At 41.1% G+C, this 13,306-nt stretch overlaps 1 protein-coding gene across 4 annotated transcripts in view; it reads left to right on the forward strand.

Annotated features, from left to right (window-relative positions):
- Nucleotides 1-13,306, forward strand: part of CDKAL1 (CDKAL1 threonylcarbamoyladenosine tRNA methylthiotransferase) — a 239,059-nt gene that overhangs the window by 60,982 nt on the left and 164,771 nt on the right. For all 4 annotated transcript variants that reach the window (XM_081206418.1, XM_081206417.1, XM_081206419.1 and 1 more), the window contains one exon: nucleotides 11,422-11,518. In XM_081206418.1, the coding sequence (XP_081062544.1) occupies nucleotides 11,422-11,518 (97 nt within the window). The remainder of the gene's footprint in view (nucleotides 1-11,421; nucleotides 11,519-13,306) is intronic.

Genomic DNA, 13,306 nt, shown 5'->3' on the forward strand with positions numbered 1-13,306 from the left:
TTAGCATGTTGATACAACATTTTAACTTTATCAGAAGCCAGCCTGTCTTGTTATCTAAATCACTAAAGTAAAATAGAAAAGGATACTGTTACCATTGGGGACTGTGATTACCGATCAGGTTTTAGCAGTTGCTTGTTCCATTTTAAGTGGGTGAGTGGATGGCCGCACCTGTAGTTAGGTTAGAAACAGGGAACCCTGCAGCCAAATGTGGTCCTTTGTATTCAAGAATATTACTGTATTGGCCTGAATGTAAGCCTCACTTTTTTCCAGAATCTGACTTTGAAAAGTTAAAGTGTGGCTTAAATTCTCGACCTTACAAAAATTGGCTTTTACAATATCACTGCTGAAACAGACATACAGTAAAACGGAACGGGTGTGAGTGCCTGTGGAATTTTAAGTGAGTGGCTTATATTGTCTTTTAAAGGTGTTGGCTTTAAAATTGAATTTTAAAGGTGTTGCTTATATACGGGTACTTCTTATATTCGAGCCAATATGGTATGTCCACAGCAAGATACTTTTGGCCCCGGCTTTCTGGATGCAACCAGCATAGAATACAAGGGCTCAGTGAGCCAGTTAGAGCCAGTTCCAACATTCATTCAATTATCCATTAAATTTGTATACCGTGGTTCATCTCAGGGATGTTCACAGCATAAAAATACAAGATAAAAACACAAAATACACAATAAAAGCAAGAACAAGGACAAAATACAGTGGTGCCCCGCAAGACGAGTGCCTCGCAAGACGAAAAACTCGCTAGACGAAAGAGTTTTCCGTTTTTTGAGTCGTTCCGCAAGACGAATTTCCCTATGGGCTTGCTTCGCAAGACGAAATGTCTTGCGAGTTCTTGCGAGTTTGTTTCCTTTTTCTTAAAGCCGCTAAGCCGTTAATAGCCGCTAAGCCGCTAATAGCCGTGCTTCGCAAGACGAAAAAACCGCAAGACGAAGAGACTCGCGGAACGGATTAATTTCGTCTTGCGAGGCACCACTGTAAACCAGTCACCACCCCTGCTTGTAGGGAGTGGCAGTCTTCCAACAGAGTATCTCACATTTTAAAATGAATTCAGATATTAAGGGACCAGCTGACAGAGAAGTAAAAGTGTCAGTATTAAATCAGGTTTCCCATGAAATAACATTTTGATAAGAGGAATAAATCAAGAACGGAACCTGGTCAGTTGCGGATAACACAGGAATCAAACATAGGTCTGTCTAGCTCAGTATTATTGACACTGAGCACTGAATGAGCACTTGCAAAGTCTCGTCTTGTGTTTCCAACAACAGTCGACTTCCCTGTGGGATAAGCAAGTTGGGTGCATGGCTGCACTGTGACAGGCCAGTATTGATGCCACATAGGTTTCTGAGTAGGCTAGGAGCAAAGGTGCAAGGCACAAATCCACAGGCCCAACATTAGAGCAGCCTTTCTTCTCCCTGTTGCTACCTTTTTTGGCTGCATATAGAGAGAAGCTTAAAGCGAATGGGATGGAAAGAGTGTCAGAAGTGGGGTTTAATGAAGGATCAAGTGTTTGAGCTTCCCTGTGGTCATACCAGCTACTGTGTGCCTGCATGTGTCTGCCTGAATTTGACTTTGTCTGTTGTGCATGTGGCACATGTGCAAGAATGTGAGTGACTGCACCACTGTCTAGTCATATTGAAACTAACGGGGCGATCAAGACCGCAGATTGAAAATGGTTAGCCCCCGCCAGTCAAGTCATAACGCCAGAAATCTCTGCTTTCTACAGAATGTCTAGTACTAGAGGACCCAGCTCTCCTTTTTAGCTGATCACTTCATTACAACTAAGGAGAAGCTGTGTATAAGGTGGTGGTGATAGGGAAAGAAGAATACATATATATGTTGCTGATTTACTCTTTTGAGAATTGGAATAATAACTACCAGTAATTGGAATAGCAGTAATGGTTTGGTGTAGGGATCAAGGACAGCTACAAACACAGAAATTAGAGAACAAGCAGCTGTTTGTCTGCCTATATCACCTTCATGGAAATGTCTCAAAGGTACAAGCATGGAAGACAGCATCCCTGGCAGAATACGTGGGTATATTATCTATTGGGAGTATTCTCGCTCCTTGGAGGCAAACTGGTTGATGTATGATCAGACCTTTGGAATGTGAACTGCATTCAACTACACTCTCCCATGGGACAGGTAGCATTGTGAGTTATTGCTCAAAAGGATGGCTTGCAGTCAGGAAGATAGTCTTTTTAATTCCGGTTCTTAGCTCTGCTTCTTCCTCTTCACTTTCTAGCTGTATAGGGGGAAGTGGAACACAACAATACACACTGGAATGATACAGGTAGCTGTTCAAAATATTGTTGCAATAAGCAGAGGGGCATAATAACTCATTTAATCCCTACAACAAGCCTGTGAGGTAGGTTAGGCTGAGAGGCAGTGACTAGCCCAAGGTCATCCAGTGAGCTTCATGACTGACTGAAGATTTGACCTTGGTTTCCACCACCCAATATATATATTGAATGAGAGAGAGATATTTTAGAAGTTGTCTATTAAAATTATGGTAGTTGAAGGCTTTATTCACTCTCAGGTACTTGTCCCAGTGAATTCACTTAATTTTTAAAGCAGTAATGTTTTCTTTCAAAAGAATGGGGATAGGAGTGATGTCATTGTTCTGTTTCTCAGCACATGGGTCAACTGTAGGCCAGCACTGCTCTGACGGTTTTAAGAATACACCAGAGAGTGTTAACCTATGGCTTAGTATCCTTATTTTGCTAGAAATGACTGAATTCTGCCTTGATTCTCCTGTCCACGTGACTCCCTTAAGTGCACTGGCATTATGCTTCAGCTTCCAGCTTTGCTTGCAAAATGGATCACTACAGAAAAGTCACCTATTTCAGCCAATACTTGGTGAGTGCACAAAGTTGTTGCTGGAATTCTAGGTGAAAAATGCCATTTTTCACAACAAAGCCATTAGCTTCCATTCAAGCTTTTCTCAGTGCTAGGGCATAGCAGATCTGGTCAGCTGGAAAAGTACATAGTCAAGGTCAGAGTGGGGTCTTGGTGGAGGGCAGCAAATTAAGGTCAGTGGGGCCAGAGCCAGGTGTATAGATAGTCAGACCAGATAGAGGTCTGGGGCCATAACCGAGATCAGAGAGCCTGAGGCAAATATGTCAAGGTTGGGTTGAAATTGAAATTAATGGACCTAACTTAGTCATGTTCCTTATTTTCAATTTCAATATTAATTACTTTACTCTTGAGTAAAACTTAGCTGAATACCATCCAATATATACAATAAATTGTAAATTCAATCAAGTGTAACCAAGGGTCCCAAGTAGTATCTTGGATGAAATCAGATGGATTAGAGAACATGGATCAGATCTGATCTCCCTTCCTAATTATATTCTCCTTACCAAGGAATGTAAGCACTGAGGCTTATTCTCACTCTCTCTCTTTCTCTCACAGTGTATCACTAAAAGAAGCGTGTATGTTTTCATTCTCACAAAAAATATTCCTCATATCACTGTTTGAGTTTCAGCCAAAATACATGTTAACCTCTAAGAATTGTACATGTTGTTCTTTCTAAGGCAAGGTCAAAGAGGAAGTCTTTTTATTGGGATCCATGTTTATTTTTCATGGCTTGTTCATCAACCATAAAAACCATATCTGTGTTTGGATACCTACTGATTTCTTTCACTCCTTCCTGAATTACTAGAGAATTTGCATTGAAAACTCATGCATAATATTTGCACCACTGCCTCTGAAACATTTTTATTGATTTTACAGTGTGCGGCTTTTTACTTCTTTGCTTCATACTGTGGTTTGATAAAAATGATTGTCACATTTCATTTACCTTAATTAACTCATTTCTTTCAGTAGGCCCAGTATACCTCTGAATACAGTTAAGCAAACTTTGAAAGTAATCTTATTATTACTTCCAGGAATGTGTTCCAGCGTTTGGTGGTTTAAAAAAATGTATAAGAAGTTTTACCAGTCCATTTGAGTAATTAAAATCTCCAGTGATTAAAGTCTGGCCCCTTTCCAGGGCTGTTAACCCACTTCCTGATTCAGTTTTTCCACCTGCCCTCTAAGTCTCTAGTAATGACTTTGCATCACCTTGACAACTTTTGTTATCCTTTACTTGATGCTGCCTTGTGAAGATGTATTATGTGATACCTGCACCATGTTTTGCTCTAGGAACTATGGTTTCAGCTTTGTTTTGATCTACCTTGTGTTTGGCATTTGCTTCTTTGACCTCTTTTCCCTGGGTTTCTGGGGGTTTCCTGTTGTTATTCTGTCTCCCACAGCTACAATAAACCTACCATTAAAATTATGGACATGTCAGGGGGCAAATGGGCAAATTTAGCAGGGATGAAATACTTTCCCCCCTCACTGTAGGTCATCTAGCCGTTTCCCACTCTTATTGTGAGATACATTCTCTTTATGTTAAAGTTATAGCAATTCTTTCTAAACATGCTTCTATACATATAAAATACCATGTACAGATTTTATGCAAATACTCATTTTCCTTTGTCCTCAGAATTGATGTGTAGGTCCCTTTCAGTAAAGTGCCCCCATATCAAAAGCCACAGACTCCTTGGGGTGTGAGGTTGACATTGAGGGAGGTTTGATAAAGCAACGCCACCCCATACTTTTGAATTCTGAGGCGGTACATTAATTTGAAAATGCTGTTCTACACTAGAAACCATACATCTGAGTTGCTCTTTAAAGGAGTCCTATTTGGCTGCTCTTATTGATCCTTCATTACCTCCCCACTCGACTTGGAATTTAATAGTGGCACTAGCTATCAGTATCTGGTTGCATAACAGCTATTAACATCTCATTAGCTGTGTTCCATCTCAAGCAGGAAAATGAAAGAAAAATATGGATTGCAGGCCCATTTCAAGGAAGATGTAAACAACCTTTTTTTCTTATTTGAGAGAGAACAAATTCTGTATAGTATTATATAATATTTAAATTAGGCTTGGAGGAGGAATCACAAGCTTTAATAAATAAGTATTATCAATATATTAGTTTTTCATTAAACTACATAGCCTTGGGTTGTTCATTGACAGCAGATGGCAATATTGCTTTGCTCAACTCCTGCTAAGACCACTTGGTTTATGGGAGAAAGCTTCAAAACTGTGTTTTGAGTGTCATTCCTGAATCTGAACTGCATCATATTATAAGGGAGATTTAGTGTAATCAGCATATCCTAAATCTAGCTTTGTATAATAATAGATGATGGTGTATCAACTCTGATAATTAATACTGGTTTGTCCTTAATGATTGGTCCACCAAAACTACATTGGCAAAAGTCCACCCTGACTCAGTCAGGGCTCAACTGAGGCTGGAGTAAATCTTGAAAAAGGGGAGTGGCAGGATGAACCAGGGGCAGACTTACTCCTATTCTAAACTCTGTTCAGCTCAGTCACGTGGCCTAGCAACCCAGCGGAAGTTACACCACCGTTTTTGCCAGTGTATGTCAAAACATGGTTTTGAAGTATTGTTTTTCTTCTGCCTGGCTTGTTGAGATTCAGCCACTCTTGAACAGTTTGGAACAGGGGTGAGTTACCTTGTGTAACTTATTCTGGCTTCCTATAGTTCGGATTGCTCTTCCCACTGACTGATAGTGTGAGTTTAGCTGTCCAAGGAATCAATATTAGCTTGCATATGCGTGTAGGTGATGCACATATATCATTGATGCACAGTGTTAGAGGATATATTCCGTACTGTGTGAAGGAGGAGAAGGGATACTTGCTTTAAGATGGCAGCAGCTACCTGCTGGTTTTGGTAATGAGATGTGATTAAAATTATAATTCTGCTGCCAGGTAAATCAGTGGCATCTTTTTAATGGATCAACATATTTTAGTCAACTAATGTAATAGTCTATTAAACTAATGGAGTGCCTGACTACATGTTTCAACTCATATTTTAGTTAAAACTAGGACAGAATTAAACGTGAAACAAAATGACAGCTCAGTGGTAGTGCTGCATATCTTGAACACTGGTAGAGGTCCTGCTTCACTCCTCTCACCAGTGGTTATGATTATGTCTGAAACAAACCATGATTTGAGGCCAAGGTTTCACAGAGGGGAAAATCCCTATGTAAGGGCTTCCACTTGCACAACAGGGCTTTCTTCTCCTCCTCCTACAATTTGCCCCCCAAATTGTTTCTAAGGTGGTCGGGAAAACCCTCAGAAGAGCACACCAGGAGAGGAGGGGATTGCTTGCTTGCTTTCTTAACCCAATATGCTTGCTTGTAATGTGATGTTAAATTCCATTAACAATTTTTTCACTAGCATTATACATTGGTAAGGAAAGGTTAAGTGTATATGGGTGTGTTCCTCTGAATTCAATGGCATAATAGACTTGGGTATTTGACTATTTAATATCCTGTTTCTTTGTACTTGAAAGATTTGTAGTGGGAGAGAAATGAACAGAAAGATTGTGTTTGTGACTGAAATCCAGCTGCCTTTCATATTAAACCACAGAATTGTTTAAAAGGGCATTGCAAACAATACCATGTTCAGATGAAGCAACAGCGGATGTTACAGTAAGCAGCAGCATGTCGCGTTCTGCAACAACACATGGCTTAATCCATGTGATTGACCTTTTGAGTAAACGGCTGAGATAAAAGCACCTTGGAAAGATTTGAATTAGCATAAAAATATGTTAATGTATTTATTTATTACCCACCCTTCACCCTAAGGTCCCAGGGCAGGTTACAACAATTCAAACAGTTTAAAGCAACCTACAGTCACAGAAATAGGTTGGTCCTAAAAGCATGCATCTCAGTTGTCAAAAGCCAGGGTAAAGCGGTATACAGGTATGTGTTTGCGGTGGATGAAAAGCCCATTGACAGTCTGCATGAGAGGAGCGGTTTGTGCTGAGCAAGAGATATTCTGAAGAAGCAGCGCATTAGCTATAGGGCTGGAGCTGTAGAGGAGCATGCTCAAGCAGCACTTTCTAGGTTCTTGTGATGAGGGCTAGAGTGTAGGGAGGAAAGTTCCCTAATAGCGAAGTGAAGCATACAGTTGCTTAGAGCCATCAGGTAATAGGAGAGTTTGCTAGACGCAAAATGCTTCTGCAAGGTTAGTGGCTGCTTCAATCACAGTGGATCTCAGCTTTTCAATATTTCCTTTATTAAACCTAAATTGGTACTATAGAGATGCCTTCTTCTCCCAGTCCATTGGAACTCATGGACTGCCTCTCCCTGTACCTACCACTTTTTCAAGAGTTGGAAAAACACACCTCAATCAGACAGGTTGGGAGGGAGAGAATTGTTCGGAAAAGTGTGCTGCATTTTGGTTGGTACCCTGGTTGTGGAACTCTCTCACTTTTGAAATTTGCCTGACTCTCACCCTTTTTTTCATTTAATGCCAACTTAAAACATGGTTACTTAGCCAAGGCTTTAGCAGTCTTTAAAATGCAGCTGGAATTTTTAGAAGTTCTGCAGTTTTGTGATTAATTAAATTGTGAATTTTATCTGCTTTTACCTGTGGATGGATTGTTGTTTGAAATAAAGCTTTGATTGTCCCTATCCTGAGATCCTGTGTGTTCTCCCTAATGTTTCTAAAAACCTGTACATCCATACTTTCCAAGTTGCTACAGCAGTGTTTTAAGAGCACATTCCTTAGCAAATATTTCATGTTAGTAATACATAGGCTTGATAACAAGAACATGAATTGGGCCATTTAATGCAAGTGCTAATAAATATCCTTTCCCCCTAGTCTATTCTTTCTTCACACTAAGTGGTCCTTTAAATAACACCTATTTTTCTAAATAAAAAAATTCCTTCCAGTAGCACCTTAAAGACCAACTAAGTTAGTTCTTGGTATGAGCTTTCGTGTGCATGCACACTTCTTCAGATACTTCTTCAGATCTGAAGAAGTGTGCACGCACACGAAAGCTCATACCAAGAACTAACTTAGTTGGTCTTTAAGGTGCTACTGGAAGGAATTTTTTTATTTTGACTATGGCAGACCAACACGGCTACCTATCTGTAACCTATTTTTCTATAATTGTTGTGAGATTTTTGTTCAGCTTATCCCATATTTATAGTATTTGTATAATGCAGTTCAGACAGACCTGCTTTCTCAGATATAGTCCCTCAGAAGCCCCCCGTGGTGGCAGCTCACTGAGGTGTTTCTTCGTTTTCCATCATAATGTAGCCCACTGCATGCAAAGGGTTTTCATAGGTTTGGTGGAACCTCTCCCTATGTGCAGACAATGGTAGGGGCAATTACCTTCCATATCCCAGTTAATCTCTCTTCCTTGTCCTTATGGAAATCCTTTGCTTGTGTACACTCTTTGCTAACTGGACTGGATTATTCTCCTTGCTATTTGTGGCCTTGTAGGCAGATATTATGTACCAGCATTAAAATAACTCAACATGTGTTTTAACCATTCTACGTATTACTTTTTCCAGCACACCAAGCTTTTTAAAGAAAATTGGTCTAATTAACCTTCTGTGCTGTGAGATTTGATAAATCAAGTTTAAGTTGAAGTATATTTTCTTGGAGAAAAATTGTTCTGAGCCAATTAAAGTGTAATTTCAAGGTAAAGTTCATTTAACTGTAAAGTGGGAACGTTTCTGGAAATGGAAATGTATTTATTTATGCTAAATACACCCCCCCCACACTCCCTATAGCATTAAAATTTCTGAAGGTTAAAGATATTTGTTGTAGTAGTATTCTAGATGTAGCTAGCTTTCTAAAGAAGAAATAATGTGAAGGCTTTTGTTAAATTCAGCAAAGCTCATTAGAGAGTATTAAAAAGATTACATTGAATGTTTGCTCATATCTAAACAGCAGAATTCAAAATATGACTGCTCTTCTGTTTAGTGTGAAGTTAAAGCTGAGAAATACATAAAAGTCTATGTAAATTTCAGCTTAAGGGTAAATTAAGCCAATATTTGATGTGCAGTTCTAAATAACAGTGCCCCAGTTCCTATCTACGTTTCATGAAGATTTTGCAAAAAATGACAAAGTTATTAAATAATGTTACCATGCCAAATAATATGTCAAAAAATATTTATGTGTTTTTCTGCTGAGACCAGCAGAGTTTTACCTTTGCTATCCTTGCAGATATTTGAGTAGAAGGATCTGTACATGTTCATTCTTACAATGTAGAGATAACTGCTAGTGGTGGTATATGATTATAAGAAACAGGTCATGTTGCTTTGCCATTAAATATTGGACCAAATATGTCAGATTACCTGAATATTGGTGCTCATTTTTCATACTTTGATTTTTTAAAAAATAAAGTTAAAAAAACAAGCCTACAAAGTTTCCTTAAACCTCATATATGGTGGTAAAAAATCCTCTCTTTTACTTGCTGTCGTTTTCTTTAGTACTATACCAGTCCCATTATCTAATCTCCTTGATGCTGATATTATGGATGCACAGGCAAAGCATACTGCTGGATACTGATTCAGTATTATAGTTTAACATTTAGTACCATCTATTGAAATACAGTGTGGCTTGTTGTTCCCTCGTTGACGGCTCATGCATAGCCACTGTTTTGTAAATGCCACTCCAGTAGAATTCTATTCCAATTGCCACCAGCAATGTTTTCACAAGATGTCCACCAACTGCTATGGCATGACCGAACATGAAAAATGCCTATTAGGTTTTCTTGCAGGAGGTAGCAATCTATCACTGGGTGGGGCTCAGAGGACTGGTATGCACATTTCCTTGGCACTGGAGGTCTGAGTTTGCAGCATTATACTAATGCAGTTAATATAACAATGCTTTTTTATATATTCCCCAAACTAATATCTTCTTCATGATGACTGGAAAAAATACCATAAATCAGGGTAGGGAACCCGTGGCTTTCCAGCTGTTGTCAGACTTTAATTCCTGGCTAGTATTGCCAATTGCAAATGACTATTTAATTTACAATCTGTTAGAAAAACTTACATACCGCCTTTTATGTAAGCATCAAGATACAGTAAAAATTCTACAGATGTAAACTAAAACAGCAAACAGGTTTCATGCACCCTGTGTTGCCAGGCAGCTGCAGCCAGGAATGGCAAGATCTGCCAGAGGAAGAGGAGGACCCTAAGATGGAGACAAGGGAGACAGTTTGAATTGTGATCTGGATGCAGCTTCTGCCCCAGGGTCATTGGATGTCTCATAGAATCATAGAATCATAGAATCATAGAGTTGGAAGAGACCACAAGGGCCATCAAGTCCAACCCCCTGCCAAGCAGGAAACACCATCAGAGCACTCCTGACATATGGTTGTCAAGCCTCTGCTTAAAGACCTCCAAAGAAGTAGACTCCACCACACTCCTTGGCAGCAAATTCCACTGTCGAACAGCTCTTACTGTCAGGAAGTTCTTCCTAATGTTTAGGTGGAATCTTCTTTCTTGTAGTTTGGATCCATTGCTCCGTGTCCGCTTCTCTGGAGCATTTGGGGAGGGGGAGACAGTCAAACCAGTTTCACCATGCCTCCAGGGAGTGAGGCACCTATAGTAGCCAGCTGGCCAATCTGCAGAGCTGGCCAGATCAGAGGCAGCCAAAGTGTTGGACTTGAGTCCTGTTGCCAAGGGCACACTGCCATCAGTGCAGACTCAGCCCTCCGCCCTCCAACTAGAGTGCTCGCTTGCAAGCAGGACTGTGCAAATTATGGGTTCTACGCCTCTAAAAGTATAGCAGGAGCAGCAGGCCAGGTGTTGGGACATCTTTGCTTATGCCTTGTGATGTATCATGGATTCTGCTGTTGTGCCTTTTGAACCTTGTAACGTAATTCTCGGCTGATGCAGAGATTGCTTGCTGATGTTGTCAACAAAACTTTTGGGATAACCTAGCTAAGAGTCTTGAGTCAGGATAACAGGGAAACAGTCAGCAGAAAATACATTCAGGTCCACTGAATGCCTGCCTGAATAAAAGTGATTTTGATTTCTTGTGGAAGCAAGCTACTGAATAGGCTTACTGAAGATGAGCGCTGCACCCCATAGTCAAGGACTGGACTTAATCGTCCAGGGGTTCTTTACCTTTTACAGGAGCACTCAGGGGAGATTTTTCCACAACACAGATACCACAATTGAAAATGGTTCCTTCCTTTTTGCCACCTAATGAGTAAAAGCAGATTGTGACACAACCAAGAGAGACTCACCAAAAGATCGCAGGTGATGAGTTGTAGCCTACCATCATCTAGAGGACTACAGGTTCCCCATCCCTGCCATCAATTGTATCTGTGTACAGGAAGGTGATCTATTGACTACATATCACATCAGGCCAAGCTTTGCCTTTACATCTTACAAGTATGCTACTACAGTTTTTGGTAGATAGTAAATGCTGTAGCTGGGGTATGATAAGCTACAGCATGAAATTGGTGCATTTTTGTAAGCTTCTTTAGTAAATGCTACTTACAGATATTAAGTAATGCAATGAAATATGAAGGTTGCTGCGCCATTCAAGGAAAATAATATTTGCTTTTAAAAATGCCTTTTAGGAAAGCACAGGAAGAAAAAAAGAAAGTGGTTCTAGCTGGATGTGTTCCACAAGCCCAGCCTCGACAAGACTACCTACAAGGCCTGAGTATCATTGGGGTAAGGAGATGACTATGGAAGTGGCATTGTTAAAACCTGAGCCTCAGACTTTAACTCAATAGTTTTAATAATGTTAACAATATTGAGGTTTCGTTTGCCAGTGTAATATCACTGGGTTTGGCTTACTTGCGCCTCTAGTGAATGAAGGCAGGAGTAGCTTACAGGAAATAAGTTGGCCCCTCTTCAGATTTTTCTCCTGCCTCAACGAAGCAGTCACAACCCTCTAGAGCAGATTTTGGGGTGGCAAACTTGTGGCATCAGTAATGCACCTCCAAAACTTGTACACCTATATATGCTTGCAAGTCAGGCACAAGCATACTCATTCACTTCTAGGGTTCTTTATAGACCTGTAACTACTTCTAACTAAGACAAATACAGAAATAAAACATTCTGAAAGTGTCATTTTTGCTACCATTTGAGGCAAGGAGAAAAGGCAGTGGAATATATATGATCACTAAGCTGATCCTGACAAACTGAAGAGAACTAGTGGCAGACCTGTTATCAGCATCAGCTTCAATTAATATAATGAGCATTTTACATAAAGTTAAATGAAGCATGCTACCCAAAGGGGTTTAACAAACAAACCCAGAGAGAAAACAAATACACGAAACTGTAGTAGAAGCTGACCTGAAAATTTGGAACTAGAGGCTGGGAGTTGTATATAGTGGAGAAAACAATTAAAAGTGTGTGTATGTGGTTTTGTTAGGTTATGGCATGTTTATATACCGTATTTTTCGCCCTATAGGACGCACTTTTTCCCCTCCAAAAATGAAGGGGAAATGTGTGTGCGTCCTATGGGGCGAATGCAGGCTTTCGCTGAAGCCTGGAGAGCAAGAGGCGTCGGTGCGCACCGACCCCTCTCGCTCTCCAGGCTTCAGGAAGCTATCCACAAGCCTTGGGAGCCCGGCGGGAGTGCCCGCCGGGCTCCCAAGGCTTGCGGGCAGCAGCCTGCAGCCCAAAGCACGGGGCGCGCTCCGGAGCGCATCCCGTGCTTCGTGCAGATGTCCGCAAGCCTGTTCTGGGGGCTGGGGTCGGGGGAAGCTCGGGCTTCCCCCGCCCCCAGCCCCGCAAGCAAGCTCCGGGAGCGATGGCGAGGTTGAGCGCAACCTCGCCTTCGCTCCCGGACCCCCAGCCCCGAGGCTAAAAATGAAGCCAGGACAGCTAGCGGGATCCATCCCGCTCACTGTCATGGCTTCTTTGCTCTTTGGGGCTCGGGGGGGGGGATAAAAATTTTGTTCTTTATTCCCCCCCCCCCCCAAAAAAAGTGCGCCCTATGGGCCGGTGCGCCCTATAGGGCGAAAAATACAGTACCACTTTTTGGCCCAAATATCCCCAGAACAATGAACAGCATATTAATAAAAAAGAAATACGCAACACCGGTACAATAAATACATGCAATGACCATTATAGGGGCATCCAATTGATGCGCCATCGCTGATGCGTGGGTCCTTTTGGACCCAGAAGAAGGCAGAATGGGGTGTGCTTATACGCACTCTGCTGATGCATGTGGGGGGCCAGGAAAAGTGTACCCGCACAACATCAATATAAAACTGCAAAATCGCAAAATATTCATCAATCACCCTGGGCATGTATTCAAAATGCCGGTTAATCTCTGTGGCAACAGAGTGGCAACAGAAAAAAAAACATGGATCAAGCTATTCCTTTCTCCCACCTAGGAGTACAAACCTACCTCTCACCTTTTACTTGGGGGGACAGATTCCACCAACAGTCTCTCATCCTGAGGCAGAAAACACTTCTTACATTGCAGTCAGCCAACAAGCAGACAAA

This window comes from Podarcis bocagei, assembly GCF_964188305.1.
Source record: "Podarcis bocagei genome assembly, chromosome: 8".
In the NCBI taxonomy this organism is placed as follows: domain Eukaryota; kingdom Metazoa; phylum Chordata; class Lepidosauria; order Squamata; family Lacertidae; genus Podarcis; species Podarcis bocagei.